This window comes from Gymnoscopelus microlampas (assembly GCF_963454915.1).
Source record: "Gymnoscopelus microlampas genome assembly, chromosome: 4".
In the NCBI taxonomy this organism is placed as follows: domain Eukaryota; kingdom Metazoa; phylum Chordata; class Actinopteri; order Myctophiformes; family Myctophidae; genus Gymnoscopelus; species Gymnoscopelus microlampas.
The window spans coordinates 41,536,990-41,560,573 of NC_139941.1; the positions used below are offsets into that span (position 1 = coordinate 41,536,990).

Consider the following 23,584-nt stretch of genomic DNA (forward strand, 5'->3'; position numbering starts at 1 on the left):
CTCCTCTCTCTCATCCCCTCTCTCTCTACCAACCTGAACCTCCTCTCCTCCTCCTCCTCCTCCTCCTCACATGGGCGTGGAATTGTACACTTCATTCTGATCACTTAAAATGCTGGGTTTTCTTTTCATTGCACATAACTTTTAAGCATTGTGGGTCAACGGAAGCAAGATGGTAAGTAAATACCCACTTTTTAATATTGTTTTATAATCTATTTCTTAATAGCTATTTCACAGGCTACTTTTGTTTGTCTAAAGGTGTGCCTATTTAATAACCCATACTTTATTTTTATGTAGCATATTTCATTGATGTAGCCTAACTAAATATAATTATATTAAAATGCATTATTATGCACTTTTCAGACAACGTACACTGACAAAGGTGAAAAGGTAAGCTATCACATAAAACATTTTATTGCAGCCTACAGAGGTTATGTGATGATTATATCTGCTATGGAGAAGATAACAAACAACAACACCTATGTTCTGTTGTTTTTGTTGGCCTATTGCTAACAGATTATGCATTTTCTTTTACTGTTTTGAATACTATAGCCTACTTGAACTTGAGTAGCCTACTGTAAATTAAATTGTGTATAAAGCCATCATTGATTCTATGTTTCTACACTCAACAAGAAACCATTTTTCTTTTCTTAAGCACGATCAAGGGAAGTTCCTCTGTTTTGATCATCTAACTTTCTGGGTTGGAAATGCAAAACAGGTAGGCCTATGGTAATCCTCCATCACTATACCCTTTTAGTCAAACTTTGCTTTGGGCACATTGAGAAAGTTTTCCTTAAATTGTTCAGGGATGGAGGGGTAGGCTATGTGTTCTGAGGATGTCTATTGGCTCTGCAAAGGGGTGGGGGAATGATCATGAAGCCCCAGACCTTAATGCTTCTGCTGTTGGTGGAATATCATTTCTAACTCCCTGTGACTCTTACAGTTTATTGCCAGGAGGTGGCAGTACTATTCAGTTGAAGCACTATTACAGTTAGCAACATAAGAATGTGCAATATTGTCCTTGAGTAAATTATTTAAATCCACTTTATTTCACAATGACAATTCATTCATAAGTAGGATACAGGACTAAATATAATAATACACTCCTCCTCCTCCTCCTACTACTACTACCACTACTACTACTACTACTACTACTACTACTACTACTACTACTACTACTACTACTACTACTACTAGTACTAGTACTAGTACTAGTCAATCAGATAAAACTTAACATAGCACATTTGTAGATTGCACCAAGTGAAAGTGCACAGCTGAAAAGTAGCTAATGATAAAAGAGTAAAACTGACTCACAGAGGGGAAATCTCCCATTATTGCTGCTTTATTCCATAGTACAAAACATGGGATTGATACAGCATTATATTTATCTTTCATCAGACACATAGTTGTCTGGTTTTATACATGTCTTTGCTATTGTTACATTCCATTGTGATAATTGCTTTTAATGCATATCTTTCATCCACTATCCATATGTATTAAACACGCCCACCATTATGAATTCCCTCAACAGTATCTTTTGACAGTTAGATAGTAACTTTCACATGTTTGAATCATCAGTGTCTTTCATCAAGCTAACCAACTAACAGTTGTCTATTCTGTTTACATCTTTTATAAAATAAAAAAAAACTGGTGTAGTAGCCATTACAGGGACGTGAGTGATGTTATGAGTTAGTGATGTTGTATGAGTTAAAAGCATCTTCTCTTCTTTCTCAACAGGCTGCATCATACTATTGTAACAAGCTTGGGTTTGAGCCTATGGTATACCAGGGTTTGGAGACAGGTTCACGTGAAGTGGTGTCCCATGTGGTCAAACAAGGAAAGGTAATGTCCCCTTAGCTTTAAGGCCCAAAGTATAGATGAATCCAGGAATCTATTAGAAATAGAAACATATTCAATGTCATAATTATGGGACTCCTCTGGAAAGATGGTCTATGATTCAAGTATTTAGACAAAAAAGTATATAACATTTATTGGTGCTTTGTTTTCCAAAGTAATACTGTATCTAATTATATGACTTACAGTATATGACTGTACTTTTCTTGAATAAGTTGGAATTTTAATTGAGTTGTAACATCTCTTTCACAGATCATCTATGTGTTCTCATCTGCCCTCAATCCAGGAAACAAAGGTATGGTTTTACATAACCTTGGATCAAGACTATCATATATGTATTTTTTGCTTTCGTAAGCAAAAGTCAGACTCGATAAAATACAGAGTATATAGAGTCTTGATCCAAGGCTAGGTTTGACAAAATCAGACCAAAGACACAAAAGTGGCAAAATTAAACTCTTACATATTAATATTAAATTATGCCTATTTAATGTTGTGTTGGATATCTGGATATTGATTTAAAGAAAAAGCATGCGTTTGACACAGCAAAGAGCTCCTGAAAGTTACATGTGATTTTGGGAACCAGTCACTGGTATTTATTCCTAATATCTAATTAATTAATCTTAATTGAATTACTAAGAAGCAGTTTTTTTTTATTTTGAATGAAAAAAAATCTGTTCTCAGAAATGGGAGACCATTTGATCAAGCATGGGGATGGAGTCAAGGACATTGCATTTACAGTACAAAACTGTGACTTCCTTGTGCAGGTAAAACTGCAGGCTTTTTTGCAACCTTCTCAAAACATCTCACTCTACTTCATGAATTATTATTATTTATTTATTTTGGTAACATCTTTTACTGAAATGATGTACTGTTATTGTGCTACTGAACAGAAAGCTCGGGAGCGAGGGGCTGTTATTTTGAAGGAGCCTTACACACTAGAGGACAAACATGGTAGAGTAAGGCTGGCTGTACTTCAAACGGTAAGGAGCATTCATATAGATGCATGTGCAGTTGTACTGTGTGAGTGTGTGTTCATTTAACTCTGGGAGTGTAAACATTTACCCTCATGGGCCAGAGAAATGAACACTCTGACATCACAAGTATCTTGAAGAAAATATCAATAAAAAATGTTTTAGGTAGTCCTAAATTAAGCGAATGTGTCCGTAAGCTAATTGCAAGGATGGTAATCATTCTTTAATTTTATTTGTGTGTTAAAGTATGGAGACACCACACACACATTTGTGGAGAGAACAGGGTACAATGGTGTGTTCCTTCCAGGCTTCCATCCTCCTCTGTACAAGGACCCTTCCTTAGCCAAGATGTGAGTATAGAAACTCTGTTGTGGTGTTTGTACACCTAGATATGGTGAAGAATGTATGACCATTTTACACCACGGCCGTTTCAGACAGTCTTAGAGCTCTGGAGGTTGCACCTGTGCTTTGTAGGATTTCACACCAATGATTCTTTGCAGGCCAAGTGGGAAACTAGACTTCATTGACCATGTCGTTGGTAACCAACCGGATGATGAGATGGTTCCTGTGGTGGAATGGTAATGTAATGCCTGATGTTTCTGTATAGACATCTCCACACATGCAATTAGAATTGCTTACATCAGTGGTTCTCAAACTATTTCATGTCAAGGACCCCTAAATTAATATGTATTTGTCCACGGAACCCCACCTGAAAATATTTTGTGCCAGGGACACCCATACAAGATGTATGTTGTTAAGATGTTTCTAAAATATTAAAACAAGATTTTGATGCTATCCCCAGACCCCACTTTGAGAACCACTGGCTTGCATAATGTACGCAGCATAGATAATTAACCACTTTCAACCTATTTTGCGCATGTCATTCTAAGCAAAAAAATACATATTTTTTTCTGAAAAAAGCGCTTGTAGACCTGCTATTTTAGATATATTTTTTTTGCATTTCTAAATATAAAATGCATATAGATTGAGCATAGAAAATAACAACAGAGTCCCAGCTCATGGCTCCAGATGTGGTTTTGGGGGAGTTGGATGTGGGAGGTGCGAGTATTGCATTACTCCGCCTGTTTGGCAAGAGTCAAGCACCGCCATGACTTGGCATTTCTTTTGTTATGGGGTCCCTGTGGTGATGGACATCTGGATTTGGTTTGGGCCCCATAGTACAGCACTGCGATCAAAAGGAGGGGCAAGGCACCTTTCCAAGTGAACATGGTCATTGGATGATTCTAGAAAATGGGTGCAGTGCTTTTTGAGGTCCTCCACTAGAAACGTTTATATGAAACTCCTAAAGCAAAGCAGTTCACATGTATTACATATATGTAATGTTCCATTAGTGCCACTAAATGCTTAATATTACAGTAGTATTACAGTTTGATTTCACTCAACCCCATTAATTAACCCTGGCTTTAAAAAAAAAAAAAAAAAGATTTTAAAAAACTTAAGTTTTCTAAAATCTTTGTTGTTTTTTGCAGAAATAGCAGATCTACAAGCTTACAACGCATCATGATGCGTTGTGATCTTGCAGATCAGCTATTAGTATTTTCTCTATTTGTCGTGCAACAAAGTACACAGTACTTAAGTGGTTATGGTTCTTGACTCCTTGTTTGCAATGCCACAGGTATCGGAGGAACCTGCTTTTCCATCGTTTCTGGTCGGTGGATGATAAGCAGCTGCAAACAGAGTTCAGTGCACTGCGCTCCATTGTAGTGGCCAACTATGAGGAGACTGTGAAGATGCCCATTAACGAGCCTGCTATTGGGAAGCGCAAATCACAGATCCAGGCATGTTCTTTTAAACCATCACCGACACCACTTTTCACCAGTGAGACATAGTAATACTATATGCTGTCACAAAATAAAATAACAGCAACAAGTTTCAACAAACTGATACACATTTTGATCTCAGTAGTCAATAGTTCACAAAACCGTACACACATTTAAAAGAATATTTAACACAGTATGGTTCATATTTTACGCAACTCTCAACAGGCAACAGGGCTCCAGCAATTGTGTCAGCAAAGTTACTTACATGTACAATATATCACACAGGGACACTTTGCTACAAGGGAACATTTTAACATTTTAGATCCTGTGTCTCACTTTGATGTATAAGCCTTATCCATTACCAAAGTATCTGGTATCATTTGTTTTTAATAATAGGAGTATGTGGAGTATTATGGAGGTCCTGGAGTCCAGCACATTGCTATGAACTCATCTGACATCATCACTGCAGTAAGTCCACAGACAGCTCCCTCTATTTGGTCACATCCTGTACATTACATGGCCATTCTGTAACCATTTAAATTGCAGATTCGTAACCTGAAGGAGCGTGGCATGGAGTTCATGGTTGTGCCAGACACATACTATGAACAGCTGAGAGAGAACCTGAAACACTCACAAGTCAAGATTGCAGAAGACTTGGATGTCCTACAGGTCAGAACAGTGATTGTACTGTATATATACTTTAACAGTCTTCATGACTCTTCAGCCTTCTCCTTAAAACATTTTTAATCTCCATAGAGAAACATTGTCTAGTAATGGCTGCTGTTTATTATTATTATCCAGGAACTGAAGATCTTGGTGGACTACGATGACAATGGATACCTACTCCAGATCTTCACCAAGCCTGTTCAAGATCGACCCACTGTGTTCTTGGAGGTGATTCAGAGGCATAACCACCAGGTGAGAGAAACATCTGGCCTGAAACACCATCTACTGGAGAAAATATTACATCTACTGATGTTTATTTAAGACAAAGAAAATAATAATTCCTATGTAGATGTTTCTAATCCACACAATGGCTTTGCTGAAAAACATGGCTTGTGTTTTCTTTCCCAAAGGGCTTTGGTGCTGGAAATTTCAAGTCACTTTTTGAAGCCATCGAAGCAGATCAGAATGCAAGAGGGAACCTGACCATCCTGACACCAAATGGAGTGTCAAAGAGCATGTAAACCCAGACCCAAAAAAAGGCCTGTTATACTTGGTTGCACACCTAAAATAGCAGATCTACAAGCTCACAACACGTCGCCACACTAGTGCCCGACCAAGTATAAATCACTCTTACTGTAGTCTCGCGTGGCCAGACTGTTGCCTCCCACAAATTCCAAATGCTTCCGATCATACAGTCTGGAGCACGGAAGCTCTGTTGTTGAGTAAGGGGGAAAGCGGAAGCCCCGCCTCCCCCCACTTCCGTTTCGTCTTTACAGACGCGCAAATCTAAATATAAATCAAAACCATCAAAGCATATATAGCTTGCTGCTTAGCAGAAATGGGAATTAAAAAATAAAACAGAATGGAACGGAAATGACGAACAAATGCCACCTTCCTGTCCCGGATTTCGGGAGGTGTAGTTCCAGAGATCCAGACTCTATATAGCATTCAGAGATTCACCTCGCCCTGTGAGCTCACTGAACAGCTATGAGAGCTTGGATCGTGGAATTAGTTACACTTGTATACTATTCTCTGAAGACATGGTTGCTAGAGGGACATGTTTACCTGTTACTCTAGATCAGTATGATGCACAATCAGAATGCACAGAACATCATTTTTTATTTATGTAAAAAAATACAAAACATAGCATTTCATTTTCCTGTTTATTAATCTCTGCTCCATTTCTCCTACTTTCTGATTTACGTAGATTTATTCAATTTAGCATGTTATTATAATTGCATGTGTTTTTATTGCATATTGCATCATAATGTTTCCTGTTTGAGAGAGCACAAATGATAGAATTTTGCTGAAAATATCTGTCAACTAATGATAACATCAACTTTTTCATTTTTAGGTCTCAAACTATACGCAAGAGAACTATGCTTGACACAAGCAAAACATTATTAGCTCTCATAAGTGAAAACAGTATTATACTTACTCATTGTGACAATGAACTACCTGAGCAGGTCAATAGAGAAGAGCATTACTCCTATTAAAATCCAAAGAGTCCATCTTTGTGCTCCTTAGTGACCTGTAGACATTTCACATTTTACTGCTTTTGGATCAGTATTTAAAATTTAAATAAATCTCTTCTTGACATATTTCAAATGTCTCTTCTCTTTTTCATATTTCTGAGGTTTCTGCTTTGGCATTAAAGTGTTGTTCGCACAACAAAGGCACAAAGAAGGCCTAGCCATGAAGCCCTCCGTCAATCTTTAGTTCAGGGACCCTCGGCAGGTATCTGTCCCACACAGACAAGGGATCTTCTCATCTTCAATGGGGAACTTGTAGTCATATGTGAGCTCCTCATTGACGCTGATAGGCTGCCGGGAGTATATCACTATCTTCTTCTGAGATTCCACTGTGATTACCTTTGCATAGCAATTAGGCTGAACGGCAAAACAGACACAGGAGGCACATTAAGTTAGTTCCAATCATGTTTGTTAGTGTTTGTAACTAAGTGTGTAAGACGTTTGCCTTCAGAACCACACTAGAGTCTTGCACATCCTTCAATATCAATCAATAAATCCCTCAATATCAATTTAAAAAGTCAATCAACAACAAACAGATCAATGTGGCGTAGGTTCATTCTCCTTTAAGAAAACAAATATAAATTTTTGATAAGTGAACTGTGGAATCATATTCATTAACAAGAAAAGTGTGCCTGCACTGAGCCTGCAAAGTTTGGAAGGCAGTCATAGCCAATTGTAATGGGATCTGCAAAATAGACTCATACATCTTGATCATATGACAACAGAGATAATGTGTAACGATTTGTGTTAACTTTGGACAAAATCTGTAGGAGTAGTAGTAAAAAGTGTGTTTTGAAGAAAACGCAAAAAACGTAATCTGGCACAAACGAGGCCTATAAGTTGTGAGATAACATGTCGATGTGAGAAACTTGGGGCACAGATGGATGGATGGACACACACACACACACACACACACACACACACACACACACACACACACACACACACACACACACACACACACACACACACACACACACACACACACACACACACACACACAGACAGACAGACAGACAGACAGACAGACAGACAGACAGACAGACAGACAGACAGACAGACAGACAGACAGACAGACAGACAGACAGACAGACAGACAGACAGACAGACAGACAGACAGACAGACAGACAGACAGACAGACAGACAGACAGACAGACAGACAGACAGACAGACAGACAGACAGACAGACAGACAGACAGCGGCGAAAACAGTCTCGGCCACGCCTTTGGCCTGGCGGAGACAATAAGGTCACAGTTCACATGGTGGCTTATACACATGGCCATGTACAAGAACAACAAGCTATGTTAATTTATGAAAAAAAACATGAAAGGATGAAACACGGAGATACAAGGTTTATGCCCAACAGAGACAAAGTGTCTGTATTGCCTCTGTGGATTTACTCACATTGCAGCTGTGGTTGATGAACCTGGCTAGGTTCCCACACTTTGTGGCATCAATGATGGTATCATCATCAATTCTGAACAAATAGCTACTTCCAATACCCTCATCTTCATATCGTTTCTCCCGCATGTCTGCAATAACCTGAGGAGGAAAAGTAACACATTTAACCTTTAATAATTTGGGGAGAAGTTGTGCTATCACCCTGCTTCGCATTTATAGGAGCTCAAAAACTAATTACACCCAATTCTTTGCACCGGAAAACCTGTGATGTGATAATAAATTTGATTCTGATTCTCCCCTCACTCGTCTTCAACAAGACCCCGAGGTGCTTCATTTGGGGCAACGTCTCTGGAGCTAACTGGAGCAGTTTCCTGCCGAGAAGCATGGCCTCAGACTTGCAGATGCTAATCCTCATCCCAGCCATTCACAATCCCGATCCAACCGATTTTTCATTCCCATTTTATTCATCTTAGTTGAATTGTCAATTCACACACTTTTATGTATTTGTTATTATTAGTTAGTGCTGCTATATTTTTAGTGTGTTTTAATTTGATATAGCAACGTATTCTTGTGATCCACAGTATGATCTTTATCGTGTCTACATGCCTCAGCACCACTGAAAATGATGTGTTTTCTGAAGTTTTAAATACATAAATGATGATGGGTCATTTGTCAGAGTGTATGGGTCATTTTTACAATTAGAGGTTTGGGCCGCTACGCGGCCATTTCTGTGTGAGGGGCCCTCACACCTAAGGGCACGTACACACTGCAAGACATTAGGTCCGATATTGCTGTCGCCGACATTTTTTGGCGCTCGCCGACAAAACCTCCCGACCTGACGCAGATCGGCCTTTGATCGGCGAGATAATGCTCTGTGTGTGTGAAAGGCTCTGCGACCCGATGTGGCCGCGATTCTCCGCTCTGCGACGGCTTTCCGACCGTTTTCAGATATCTAAATTGTTAGATATTCAGATCTGTCTGGGACAGGACAACAGACAATATCATACACTATGAACGGGGCTGCGAGCACCTTGCGAGGAGATGCACGCTACAGCCAATGAAAGCACATTACAGCCACCGTGGCTATGGAAGGTCGGTGGACCTGACCACAACAAACAGATCCCCCACACAGTTACCGTCCAGTCCTGTATTAAGTTAAACATTATTATAAAACAGAATGAGTGAGCAAGCGTGCTCAAAGGGGGGCTGTTTATTTGAGACTATTGCACTGAGGAGATAGAGAGACAGAGAAAGACACAGAGAGTGAGCGGTGTGTGTGTGTGTGTGTGTGTGTGTGTGTGTGTGTCTCGTAGTCTGTGAGTGTTGCCAGATTTTGCGAGAGAAATAAGCAACCAACTTTGTGAAAACAAGCCCAACAAAAGCGACTATGAGCACTTCAAGCCTATATAAAAATACATTGGATACTTGAAAATAGACGATCTACAAGCTCACGTTGTAGATAGGCTATTTTTAAAGAAGATATTTAGGGGGGGGGTTGTGGAGTATTTTCCAAATCCACACAGATCTGTATGGGGGTCTATGGCACAACATGTTTTCAGAAGGGGGAGGTCTGCGCCTCTGTGGACAATTAATTATTATTATTAATTTGGGGGTCCTTGCCATGAAAATGTTTGAGAACAACTGGTTCAAACAACATTAGGAAACAAGGGCAAAAAAGCAACTACACTTTCAAGCAACTTTACAGAAAAACAATCCCAAAGTCGCTTATAATAAGCGGACATGGCAACTCTGTCATTGACCGCTTCTGCGCTCTTGACGTGTGAGCGAGAGAGAGAGCAAGAGAGGGGAGAGAGAGAGCGAGAGAGGGGGGAGAGGGAGAGGGAGAGAGGCATATCACGGGATACGTCGATTAAAATGAATTGGAATAAACACAAATGTATGTATTGGGTCTGACTCTGGAGATAGCATCCTAGTGAACTATCCTACAGTGTGTCAGCCCTTGTCGGGGATCAATCGTGTTGTGAAAACCACAACGACATTATGACAGCCGATTTCAAGAAATAAACTCCTGCAGTATGTTATGCTTAACGATCAGATGACCCCCCGACCACTTTAAGGTCCTGCAGTGTGTACGTGCCCTAAGTCGCACTGCCGATTCGACCAATATGTCTGAGTCATAATGTCGGGGGCTTTGTCAGAGTACCCGTCTGTCTGTGTCTCTTTCATTCACATGTATGGAGATATCTGTATCTGTCATTGTCCCTTTTATGCCCATCCATGATGTCATCAGTACAGTATATGCCCATATATGGGCTTGCTGATATGCCCATATAAGGAGATCTCTGTATCTGTCAGTCCTTGCCCCTTTTATGCCCACATATGGAGATCTCTGTATCTGTCAGTCCTTGCCCATATATGAAGATTCCTGATGTCATCAGTGTATGCCCATATATGGGCATGCCCGCTTTTGTGCCCATATATGGAGCTGACTCGTGGTTTGTTTATGGTTATGTTGTCATAGTGACGTGGCGGTGGTTTGTTTATGTTGTCATAGTGACTTGGCCATGGTTTGTTTATGGCTGAGTCAGAATGACGTCAGAGGTTCGCCCGCCCGCCCACCCTCCCATTTCCTACTATAATTCTAGTAACCTCACGGTGGTGGAGTCTTGGTTGGTTTTGGTTGGGGGGACTCTTCATCAAACTGCGCATGCGTCGTTGCCAGGTTTCGCGAGAGAAACAAGCAGTAAACAAGGCCAAACCAAACGAACCCTACAAGCAACGAGGTCTATCAAAAGAAGGCCAAACGAAGCGCCTTCACACATATACCTTGCCTATTGGAAAACAGCCGATCTACAAGCTCACAACGCGTCCCCACACCCACCTGCGCTTTCTCAACCAACGGCAAAACACAACACCACCAATATTGCCAATAAAGCGCTTACAATAAGCGAACATGGCAACACCGCAACACCGAGACACATGATTCCATTCACTGCGAGACCGCGAGTGCGTTCCGTTCACCGCAGCACATCAACTGCGGTGACATCATTTACGCACGTTTACACAGAAAACATTCTTACAGATGTCTCTCTCTCTCTGTGTGTGTGTGTGTGTGTGGGTGTGTGTGTGTGTGTGTGTGTGTGTGTGTGTGTGTGTGTGTGTGTGTGTGTGTGTGTGTGTGTGTGTGTGTGGTGGGGGGGTGGACGGGTCCGCGGCCTATATGCGTGTCAACGCATACACGGCTCGAGGGAGGGAGAGAGAGAGAGAGAGAGCAAGCGAGAGCGTGGGAGGGAGGGGGAGAGAGACACAGAGAGAGAGAGAGAGAGAGAGAGAGAGGAGAGGGGAAAGAGAGAGAGAGAGGGGGAGATAGAGAGAGATCCGCGCGCCTGGTGTAGCCGCTATCATTGATAATCACTTGGATCTAAACAAACGCGCTGGACGATCTCTGTGTGTGTGTGTGTGTGTGTGTGTGTGTGTGTGTGTGTGTGTGTGTGTGTGTGTGTGTGTGTGTGTGTGTGTGTGTGTGTGTGTGTGTGTGTTTTGCGACGGGACGACGGGAGCATGTACCGTGGTGTGTGTGTGTGTGTGTGTGTGTTCGTGTTCGCGACAGGAGCATGTACCGTGGACTTTACTATATAAGACAAGACATAGACATAGACATAGAAATGCCATTAAATGGGGGTCCATAGCCCTAATGCATGTCAAACTGGGGGTCCTTGAAATTAAAATGGTTGAGAATCACTGCTAGAGCCATAAAAAAAAACGCTCTTATGGGGGTCCCTGGCATATCTTTTCAAATGGGGGTCCGCGGGCTAACAAGTGTCAATTTGGGGGTCCTTGACATAAAAACGTTTGCGAACCACTCCACTAAACAGTACAAACTCACTTTCGATCGCTGATACTGTCTGTTCTCGGCGCATAAGCCAAACTGCACACGTTGGGTGCTCATATTCCCCTACGGGTATGGTCTAGTCAATTTTAATAGAAGGATGTAGGGGTTAAATTAACACTCAGGATTTAGCTATACATATTTGTGTTTTTCTCATTATTTGGTCTCACCTGTCTGATGGTCTGGCCAACATATTCAATAACCATTTCATCAGCTGCTATGGGCTCCATGGCAAAAAGGCCCCAGTCATGGATGTGACTACGGCTGAAACGGATCCTCTTCTTGCGGAACTGGGGCAAACGGGTAAACATTTGTTATTATAACCCCAGGATCATGTGTGTATTTTCTGGTACTGTGGTTATGTACTGTATTGCCCTATGCCTGTCCTTTCACCTCATTGGTCCTTGTGAGATTGAGTGGTGATGAGTGGCTGATTGACTAGCAGCTGGTATGAATGGTGACTGAGTGGTGTCTGAGTGTGACTGGTAACTAGCTATGGTAACTAGTAGGTGGAACCTCACAGGTGATTGGCTCCTGTCTTCATGGACTGGACTATAAAGGTGCCTAACTTCAAGTGAACAGTTTGCTTCCTCCTGACAATCTCCTCCATAAGCACTGACTAGCACTGTCACGATGCACAGTATTTTCCTCAGAATATTGTAGACTGGCTGTTTGGAGACTGAGAAGGAGGGAGTCCATCTTTTAACACCTAGTAACTCCTAGGCTGGGTTGTAACCGGTTGCATTATTAGCAGTGAACAAATTAAGCTGTTTTCTTACCTTGAGCTGGTTGAATCTGACCAGTTCACTGTCACAGCTGAACGAGGACAGCAGACGACGCTGCTCAGATCTGAAGTCAGACCCAGAGCGCAAGGAGGTCTGTGGTTGGGCTGGGACAGTCCCTCCCTGTGGGAAAACACAGATTTCAATCAAAAACTGTCCATGCAAAAAGCACTTGACATTATCTAGCTGCTAGACTACCCTGATGTCCAGACTAGACTCTGGCACTTAAGAAAACTGTCCTTGGGGTGCCTGAAAGTCGAGTGGTTACGACGCGTACCATATACAGTGGGCTCTGATGCCTGACAGTGGGTCCCCAGTTCGACTCCTGGGCCGCATATATGCGGATCATGACAAAATGGACCCCTAGGCACAGACTTCTGAAAGGCCCCCTATCCCGGCAGGTACACTGACTTGCAGTCAACACACAATAACTATTTTGAACTGCAAGAGGATCTACAGTGCACATGCATAGGCTACACAGAATGCCAACACCATATTAAAGCACCTGCATCTCAACATGAGTTCAGAGCTTCCAATGCTGTTTTGCACTTGCTTTTTGCATGCCCCTCTAACCCCTCTAGCCCCTCTATCATGATGGGTTTCTTTATTGTATCAGTTTTTCAGCATTATTGACATAACATAACTAAGCCCTTTGACAATAAATTCAAAGTTAATGGCAACAATTCACTTCAAGGCTCTCGCTTAGGAGTCCCCTGAAGTCTTGGGCCCCTGTTTTTCTGCGTGTCACTCCCCTGCATGGTCTCTCTCCATGTACAAACGATGGAGGCAGAAAAGCCCAAACGTTATCTTAAGAGTAAGACGCTGAATGCTTGCTCAATCATAAGGCACTCTGAATAAGAGCTTTAGTTAAATGCCTAAAATGTAATGTGAATGTACTTGAGAGAGAGGGGTGCGTGCCGTGTTCTCACTGCATACCTGTGTGCTCGTAGATGGAAGGTCTGTGGTCAGTAGTGCATCGTTGAGGTATCTTATTTTATCCATCCTACTGATTTTGTAGAAACCCTCAGCACGGGCACATCCACTCACATGGCTCTGCTGCCAGCTGCTGTGATCCTCACTACTTTCTGCCAAGGCTCCACTCAGTGATTGAGATTAAGGAAGAACACGTTATGATGCACAATTATGACTTTTGTTACAACGTCTATCAGAGTAATCTGAGCTTGTCGATCTGTTATTTTTGAAAAATCATGAAATTTGTCCAAATCTTTGAATATATATATATTTTAAAGCGAACATTTCTAACTCATCTTTGCTTCTGGAGGTCCCTGGAACAAAATATTTTACAAACGTTCGCTTTAAAAAATATGTATTCAAAGATTTTCACACATTTTCACGACTTTTAAAAAATAGCCAAAGACATCTAAAATGACACGGATGCGTTCCCGAATTGAATGGGTTAACAAAAGGTTTTATCAGCTTGTGAATTGTGGCTGTATGGGAACACAAACCACAACTTGACGGATCTGTCGAGGCAGTATCATCATGCTCTCTTCACAGGAAGAGACAGGATCACTGGCCTAGCACTGATTTCTAACTAACACTTTTACTTATAGTCGCTGCACTGTTTCTGGTTTATGTCTTCAAAAGGATATAAGGATGAGGAATCCAACGTGTGTCACTGAGCCACCAACTAAAGCCGTTATCCTGCTGAAGCAGCCCGTCGTGTGTAGCCTGCAGCAGCCTTGCGTCCTCCTCATCAAGACCCTTCCTCCAAAAACGGTGGAGTATTCTCCTCTCCTCAGACCTCGAACGGCACCTGGCATGAGGACGGCGAGAGGAGTGTGAAGATCTCGGCAGTGATCTCCACTTCCACACTCGGCACGTCCTCCTCCTCCTCCTCCTCCATCGCTCCCTCCTCCGTGTGGACTTCACCGTCTCTCTCCGATTCTCCTCAACAAGGAGTCCAGGCATGTTCTCCAGCCCTTGCAGGGGCCCTGCTCTAGCAACTGGACTGACCCGCTCACCGCTCAGATCAGGAGTCTCTACCGAGGAGTCAGAGAGGTTATAGGGAGAAGACGTTACGACGGGGGAACCGCTGAGGGAGCATAATAAAGGTATTCCAGTATTCCTTCCTTGCGAGGCGGTCATGATTTGCATCCTCCTCCGGCGGACCTTGGTTCTGTGGGGTCGGTTCATGTCTCTTCCAGGAGTCTGTGGAGTCCAGATGTAGAGGTGGCTTGTCAGCGGGGGTGGAAGGGGGAAATGGCTGCAAAGAGATGGGCTCAGCATTACACCTTCCTCTGAAGAGGTTAACTCTCTGCCAGGTGTTGCTGGGATTCTCAGAGAGCCGTGGGGTGTCCACAATCCTCTGTCCTCTCTGCCAGGTGTTTTGGGCATATCTTCGTAAGCTGGGTATGACACCTGGATCTCTGATGGGGAACTGCTGGGCACTGACTCGCTGTTTGTCGGAGAGAGGGAAAGGAGCTCGGCCAGGATGTACTCACTCTCCAATTGAGCCTCTACTCCCAGGCCTGGTGTTTGTGGCCTTTCCATCTCCTCTGCAACAGGAGGGGTTGGTTTGCCATGTACAAGAAGGTCTGGGTCACTTTCTACCAAGGAGCCAGTAGGGGTGAGGGGCCTAAGGTTTTCCATTTCCACGTATTCCAGTGACTCCACTCTCCATTCAGGGCTCTCCATCTCTACATCAAAATCAGGCTCAACAACTACAGAGAGAACATTTGAACATTAAGAGCATACAATTATTGAATGAATATAAAACATTTTATTATTTATGTCACTAATAATATAATTAACCACTTAAACCCTTGTTAGACCAAGTCTACACCAAATCTCTAATATATAGCCGATCTTACGAGCTCACAATTGTGAGCTTGTAGATCTGCAATTTGTGCTGAATGTTCGCTCCAAGGGACGATAGGGTTCATGTGGTTAATGGCACAATTGGTGGGCATTTTAGGACTCAAGTCTATGGTGTTTAGTATATCAGACATGTGACCTGCAACTCCTATAGGTGATGGGGGATGGAGGTGGTCTGGAGAGGCGCTTGGTTGGAACTCCTTCACTAGGTCAAGTTCACTGGTGTCACAATGACTGACGGCATGCAGTCCCCCTCCTGGTGCTTCCCTCAGGTCCTTCTCGGACCACTCCTTCAGGTCAAGATCCAGCTGTGCACCTGGGGTGAGGGGGGCTGAGGGGGTGGCAGGCGGCTCGAGCTCCATTGACTCCTCGTCTGACGATATCACCACACACTCGATGCTTCTCGTCTCCATGCCATCCTCCGGTGCGTCTTCGTCCTCTGTAGAACTACAGTCTTGGTAGGACGAGTCCTCGCTCCCCTCAGAGGAGTAGGACTCTAATGAGTCAGAGTATAATGAGTCTTCAGAGGAGCTAGACTCCACCTCTGAGAGACTCGCTTAAAAAAACAAAAACAAGAACGCAAATTAATTAACCGTCACGGTCGGTCTGTCTTTCTCTCGATCTCTCTCTGTTGTTGGGCGTACATCTACTACCTGAAGTTGTACATATTTATCTTTTGCCTGCCCAGTTTTTCAGATAACGTTAGTTTAAATAAACCCTTTTGAGTCGAACTATCCTGCATCTAGTTGTATGTGTTTGGGTCCTGCTCACTACTCGCATGACATTAAAACCTAATAAGGTCTTTGACACATTATGTACTTATTGAACATAAATGCAAAAGTGGAAAGAATACTAGAATATCCTACTCAAGTTGAATTACTGTTGAAAACTACTCATACAAAAGTAGCTCTTTTGAAGACTGCTCTGATTAACAGCTACGCAGATATATGTACATACAAAAAGGGTTTCAAAGCAAACTTTAATGGAATATCCACCTGGTTGTGTCATAACAGCATAACTGTAGGGTATTCTGCATTTCTTGCCTTTACAAAGGTTGTTGAGTAGAATACTTCATCAACTTAAGTGAAAGTAGAACTGCTGATCACATGAAAATGCTACTCAATTACAGTAATGAGAGTACTTGTGATTAGTTACTTTCCACTACTCTGAACAGGTACCTCAACTTAGAGCTGAGTGTTTTAACTTACCAGTGTCTGAGAAATGCATTCTTTCAGTAGTTCTGGAGACAAAAACATCTCCATCCTCAATGTCCTCTGGTTTTTGTGTATCATCATCCTTCTGGTCATCATCAACTATGAGACACTATTGAAAGGACCATCAGAACTACTTACAATATACTGTACATGTGTACTTTTTGGTTTAATGGTAAATCAAACATTTATTTAGCCATCTCAATTTCATAACCTGGAATTGCATCTCTGAATGTTTCCTATCTGTGTCATTCTGTCGGACCAAGCATCAGAAGTCATTCAATTACAGATTGACAAAAATTCAATGTTCAACAATTCTAATTGTAAACAAAGTCAACAGTAGGGCAACAATGCTTCATACACTGGAGCTTTTATACTATTTGAATAACTCTTCATGTAAAATCTGCATTTACCTGGGCTTCAGGAGTATCACCAATGACTGAGGGACTCTCCACTTTGTTTGATCTCTCATCTTTTGGTTCATTGTCCTCTTCCTCCCCTTCTTCCCCATCACTATCAAGCTCAAGCGGCCTTGCATGTCTGCGCTTCAGAGCTGGAGCAGTACCTCCAACTGGTGCCGTCTTCACAGGTGTATGTCTGGTTGTATCACTTACCTGGTCCAAATCTAGAAAAAGGAGAACTTTATTCAGAACTAGATGAACAATTAAACAAGTTGAGCCGCAGCACCCTCTGGTGGACAAGCCTTCAGCCAGAGTGACATAGACAAACAGACAAACAAACAGAATAGTTTTGTAATGTATTGATGAACCTGCAAACTAACGGCATGGTATAATAAGCACTTACTAGCACTGTCACGATGAATATCATTTCCCTCTGAATAATTCTTTGGAACATCTGAGGTGCTGGGATGGGTTGTTTTCCTCTTTACCTGCATAATAATGTTAGCCAGCATTGTGAATATATAGCACAAATGAAATCACCATTCATTGTCTTTAAGTCAATGTGTTATTTTAATACCTTGAAGGAGGGCAGTGGAGTGTTTTTTCGCTGGCCAATAATGTGGCTGAGGGGATTTATTAACTTGGCCCTCTCTTCCACTATTTCTATTCCGGCCTTCAAAGGAGGAACACTCTGATGACACAAAAAATGCAAGTTAACACTGAATATATCAAGCTAATACAGTAATGCATTGTGAGTGTCTTCAAAGAGGATTTCAAGTAATCAATGTGATTGCTGTGTGCCATAATTGTGATATTTAGTGAAATCACCTTTGCTTTCTGCTCCTCACCTTCCCACCACACATCAAACGCATTGAAAGCGACAACCTCAACCATTCTACGTATAACATCCTTCTTAATGAGTGACCTGAGTTCCTCCATGACAACGCCCAAAACCTTCTCCACTGTGACCTTATGGGGGTCGTCTCTCACAGGCATGTAGCCTGGGGGTGGCACAAAGGGGTTGAACAAGGGTATATTGGGCCAGGCCAGTCCCTGTAAAGGCAAGGGCACACCACCCCGCTCTGAGGGACACACTATGTCTGAATGCCCAGCAGACTGCCTATCTGGGGGGAAGACCCGAACAGGGAGTATGGTGGAGGGTGGAGACATCAAAAGTGGAGGGGGTCTAAGTACGTGTGGAGGAATAGGTGGAGGAGGCATGTTGAAGCTGGCAGGATGGCCTGGAGGTGGGATCCAGCCTGGAGGCGGAATGGGAATTGTGCCGTCTGGCAGGCGAATTGGAAATGGCAGGATAGAGGGCGGAATGGACGGAATGGGTGGAATGGGGAAAGTGAACGGAGCGACTGGTGGGTGAGAGCGTCCAGGAATGGGATAAGGGGGAGGCTTGGAGGGAGGCCGTTGGATGGCGCCATTGATGAATGAAAGAGGAGGACGCCAAGGCAGGGAGGCTTTCCCTTTGGTGGGATTCCTGACTCCAGACTGTTTGCTCTCAGAATGCTCCACACTTGTTACATGAAGTTGCTGTGAGGGTGACAGGACAGAATTATGATTCAGATTTAGGACCGAAGCAGAGGATCATGTAACTCATATTATCTATAACATAACACTGATTCTGATATATTTCTGTTCCCTCTTTTGTGAACAAGTTCCTGATGATAAATACATAATAATAATAATAATAATAATAATAATAATAATAATAATAATAATAATAATAATATAACAAAAATAATAATAATAATAATAACAGTTATTTCACTCAATATCAAATATGAAGGATCCAATCTGTAAAGCATTTAGCAGTGAATGATTCAGGTTAACCGCCACTTTTGAAAAAACTTAAACTACCCAAAAAAGAAAGAAAGAAAACAGCAATGGTTTAAATTTCTTGGATATTGATCATTTTGTACAATGGATGTATGAACAAAATGTGTACAGTAGACATTTCAAGGACTGATCATTGTGTTATTATTATTATTTATAACCTTGGACAATGCAGAGCATCCATTCTCTATATCATCTCTGTCCAAGGGAGGCTGGTTTACGTGGCACATGTCCACCCTCCTGGTCCAACCCCCTGTCTCTATATGTGAGTAAAGAGATGAAGGAGACTGTGAGTTTCTCAAAAGTGAAGCCACAACTTGGGCCGTCTCGTCCCCTCCACTGGCAGAGAGAGGCGTTGGACTGATATCCTCTGCACTGTTGTGGGAGGACTTTTGGCTGGTTGAGAGGGATCCACCAAGTGCTGGGGGGCAGACAGGTGCGTTATCTGAGGCAGAAGAGTTTTCAGGTGACTGAGGTGAAACGGGACTTTCCTGGTTATGCACACAAGCCTCCCAGCCCATTTCTTCCAGGTCAGACGTGTCCAAGGTCTGGGGTTTTTTCAGTAACATTTCGATTCGGGAGTCCAAGCTCTTCATCTCTTGCTCATTGGGGCTTCTAGGATCTGCATCGAGAGGCGAGGGGAGATGATCTGTAATGCATGTTAGGTAGTCAGGCGGGGAGGATGCTGCTGCCAGCCTCTCCATGGAGCCTCTCCGCTCCATATTAATGCTTAAGTCACTGGGAGGGCTGGAGCTCAGAGTTCCAGACTTAGAGGTAGTAGTGAATACATCGTTGGATTCCTGATCAGGAGAGTTAAAGTAAACGTAAGACTCTTTAGAGGACTGTGCATTCTGATGCCAGCCACCTGGCTTGTGGTCTGTGTTGCTTGCAGTCTGCATATGGGCGGGAAGCAGAGGTTGTGTTTGGAAGTGCTTAAAAATGGAGCTCAAGTCTGAGCTTTTGTAGGATCTCCCATTACAATTCCATCCCGATTTACGTCTCAACTGTCTGTGAACACTGAAGGTGGAAGGCTCCCCCTGTTGGACAGGAGTAGTCTGCAGGCTGGAGTAGCACGAGTCCTGGGAGAGAGGAGTCCCTGTCAGACAAGGAGTGCGAGGGGTCCCGTGAGACAGCGGGGTCAACCCGAAGCTTCCAGGTGTGTCCTGCCAAATACTGGAGTAGGCAGTGTCCAGGGAGAGAGGAGTGGTGACACTGGTGGGACTGGAAATGGGCCCTTGTCTTTGTGAAGGTTTGTTGCTCTGTAGAGGACAAGCGGCATCATAAGACTGCAAGTATCATTTTACACACAAAAAAAACATGTATGAAGACTACTTAACAGCTGAAAATACCAAATATGTCAACATGACTTACTTTGCAATAGTCAAATTAATTAACAAAGAGTTAAAGAAAATATTCAATGAAAAACTGCAGCTACCAGCAAATTGTCAATGAGATATTGAAGCGTTTCTTCACTGCTTCCCACTGGCAATGTCCCAGGAGTATACAGCCCTTTCAATAGGAGCTGGACATATTGCATCCTTTTTTCACCTGAGAAGGGTTGCAGGTAGTTATAAATTGTATTGAGGGCAAATGACATACAGCAAAATACAAATGAAGACCTTCTTATCATAAAAAATCTACGTCATGTTTCTTAAACGTGTTACCATTTGGATCAATTTCCACATGAATGATGTTTCCCATCACTGAAGTTTCATGTAGATGTTCAACAGCGACTTTTGCAGCCCTGACCGTGTCAAAAATTACTTTTGCAATTCCCAGATGCTTCTTGTTCTTAGGATTGTATAATATTTCCACGTCTTCGATTTGTCCATACTTTTTGCACATGTCAGTCAAAAAATCCTCCCGTACGTTGTCATTTAATCTGGCGAATGTGACTTCTTTGGGGGGAATGGGGCCAACATAGCATTCATCAATCTGAAATATAACATAGGTAATTGTTAAAGCATGATTCAAACACAATTTGTCAGTCAGCCTATATCAGCCTACTATAGGCAGTGGTGTAAAGTAACTAAGTACTATACATGTATTGAAGTACTGTACTTAAGTTAAAAAAAATAGGTATTTTGACTTTACTGGAGTATTTCCAATGTTCAATACTTTTACTTCTACTCCACTACATCTCAGAGACAAATAATGTACTTTCTACTCCACTACAATGATTTGAAAACTTTTGTTACTAGTTACTTACTAGTAGATTTTGATTATTATTATTACAAAACATACATTAACCACTTCAGCTTAAAGTTTTTTTTTTAAATATAATATTATTTGGAAACTTTTGAAATGGGGACATTCTGCATATTTTGAATAATTTAACTTTTGTACTATTTTGATGCCAATACTTTTGTACTTTTACTCAAGTAAATGTTTTATACCAGACTTTTACTTGTAACAGAGTAGGCTACTCCTACATTGTGGTATTGATACTTTTACTTAAGTAAAACAATTGAGTAGCCTACTTATTCCATCACTGATAATAGCCAATAATTGACAAAAAATGTGTCACCTTAAATTTAGGAACCAAAAAGTCAATCATGTCACATTTACTCCAGAGGCGACAGATTCGGGGGTCTCTTACTGCATCGACAGGAAACACTCCTAAATCATGAACCTGACAAGATAAGACACACAATCATTCCATATGTTGTACTATGTCTAGCCTATAGCATGATAAAAGAACATCTGCATGACTGCATCAATAAAAACAAATAACTGAGCTCCAACATTAAAATAGAAATAAAAAACGAAATACACTCACGGGCATGTTAAAATGCTGTCCATCATAACGATACACTTTGTACAGTCCATTTGTCAACATGGGGTCTATAATCAGTTTGCAACTTCTCCACTGTTGTTGATGCGTCTCTCTCGGAGTATCTTGTTGGTCGCTTTCCATTACATTCACCAAACCTGGAAATGTAAGGAAATAATATGCCGAATATTGTCGCTGTCTGGTTCATTTTGGTCCTCCATTGTAACACGCCCTAGCCATGGATCACACGACGGTCGTCTGTCACGACCGTCATGGATGAACTTCAACCTGATGTTTGCACTTTCTCCCTTTTTGGCCCGTACATCTACATAGACGTTCAGATTTCAAATGTAAAGTGCTTACCCATGGCCAATGATGTTACAATTCTGTACAAACCCTACCTACAAACCGTATTGTTCAATAAAAAGCATTTTAATCCAATTGGTGGCCATCTTTTCATAGAGTTATAATGTATCAGAGTGCAATATACCTCCCAACCGATAGGGTCATGTAGTTGAAATCATATGGAGAAAATAGCCACCTATCGGATTAAAATGCTTTTTATTGAACAATACGGAAAATATGGCTATTTATGAGAACCCGTACATAATTGTAACATCCGTGGCCATGGGGTAAACACTTTATATTTGAAATTTGAACGTCTATACAGATGTACGGGCCAAAAAAGGAGAAAGTGCAAACACCAGATTGAAGTTCATCCGTGACTGTTATACAATATATGACAGTCATGTTTCAGGGCTATAATAACACGCCCCAACAGGTGATGGAGAGCATCACCTGTAGCGTATCCTTCTCACACAATAAGTATAGACTGCAAATTGCGTAATAGTAAGAATATCCCCAAACAATCGAAGGTTAAAAAATGTTTTTATGATTTTTTTCGCTCTTACCTGGACCAGAACGGTATCCTTTGTTGGACCTACATGGTGTAAACCTGTCCGGAGTTCGGGGGTTTTCCGATGTTTAGCCTGCAGTGCAGGAGGATGAGCAGGTGTTTACGGATCCTTCCGCACCTGGTGACGGTGACCTGACATCCAGGAGGAGCGAAATATAGGTCCTTTGCTTTTCTTAGAAAATACAAAAAAATGTCCGTGCTAAACAGGTCATAAAGTGACAGTTTTAAGGATAATCTATTGCTATAGGCCTATAGACCAATATTAACTAACTAATATAGGCCTACAGTACTAAAAAAGCTTCTTTATAATTACCCCCCCCCCCTCTCTCTCTCTCTCTCTCTCTCTCTCTCTCTCTCTCTCTCTCTCTCTCTCTCTCTCTCTCTCTCACACACACATACACACACACACACACACACACACACACACACACACACACACACACACACACACACACACACACACACACACACACACACACACACAATGTGTGTAGATTTTTTTAATTATTGAAATAATCTAGTCTAATCAATTAGTCAAACAAAAAGTAAATGTAATAAAAACATATTATATGTACCGTATTTGACCCCTCATTTGTAAAATAAATGTAGATCAAATCAAATTTTAAATATAAAATAAACAAATTAATAATTGCAATGGTGCACACTGCCCAGTGTTGTCAGGGGCCCACTGTTCCGATTACCATACATTGCTGTCTAGGCCAGCGGGTTGAAGAGCGGTAGGAAGAGATCATGGCAACTTCTAAC

General features: G+C 42.0%; 2 protein-coding genes across 2 annotated transcripts; one reads left to right on the top strand and one right to left on the bottom strand.

Annotated features, from left to right (window-relative positions):
* Positions 1 to 112: 112 nt before the first annotated feature.
* On the top strand, positions 113 to 6,877 carry hpdb (4-hydroxyphenylpyruvate dioxygenase b). Its single transcript, XM_084056245.1, has 14 exons — positions 113 to 172; positions 361 to 387; positions 653 to 715; positions 1,735 to 1,839; positions 2,104 to 2,146; positions 2,533 to 2,615; positions 2,742 to 2,831; positions 3,069 to 3,172; positions 3,323 to 3,400; positions 4,459 to 4,621; positions 5,000 to 5,071; positions 5,150 to 5,272; positions 5,405 to 5,521; positions 5,680 to 6,877. Exons 1-14 carry the CDS (start codon positions 170 to 172, stop codon positions 5,788 to 5,790), a joined length of 1,182 nt encoding a protein of 393 aa, XP_083912371.1. The 5' UTR covers positions 113 to 169; the 3' UTR covers positions 5,791 to 6,877.
* Positions 6,878 to 6,984: 107 nt separating this feature from the next.
* LOC311044077 (histone-lysine N-methyltransferase SETD1B-A-like) lies at positions 6,985 to 22,047 on the bottom strand (the record flags this gene model as incomplete). The annotated part of the gene is made up of 16 exons (XM_084055498.1): positions 6,985 to 7,158; positions 8,207 to 8,344; positions 12,224 to 12,343; positions 12,833 to 12,958; positions 13,772 to 13,929; positions 14,467 to 15,519; positions 15,813 to 16,229; positions 16,882 to 16,996; positions 17,298 to 17,509; positions 18,134 to 18,338; positions 18,480 to 18,827; positions 19,292 to 20,389; positions 20,566 to 20,678; positions 20,795 to 21,065; positions 21,658 to 21,762; positions 21,910 to 22,047. The coding sequence occupies 16 exons, from the start codon at positions 22,045 to 22,047 to the stop codon at positions 6,985 to 6,987; spliced, it is 4,791 nt and encodes a 1,596-aa protein (XP_083911624.1).
* Between the last annotated feature and the right edge of the window lie 1,537 nt (positions 22,048 to 23,584).

Coding starts and splice junctions, on each gene's coding strand:
- hpdb (XM_084056245.1), top strand. Junction 388..652: donor ACACTGACAAAGGTGAAAAG/GTAAGCTATCAC, acceptor TCTTTTCTTAAG/CACGATCAAGGGAAGTTCCT. Junction 5,072..5,149: donor CATCTGACATCATCACTGCA/GTAAGTCCACAG, acceptor TTTAAATTGCAG/ATTCGTAACCTGAAGGAGCG.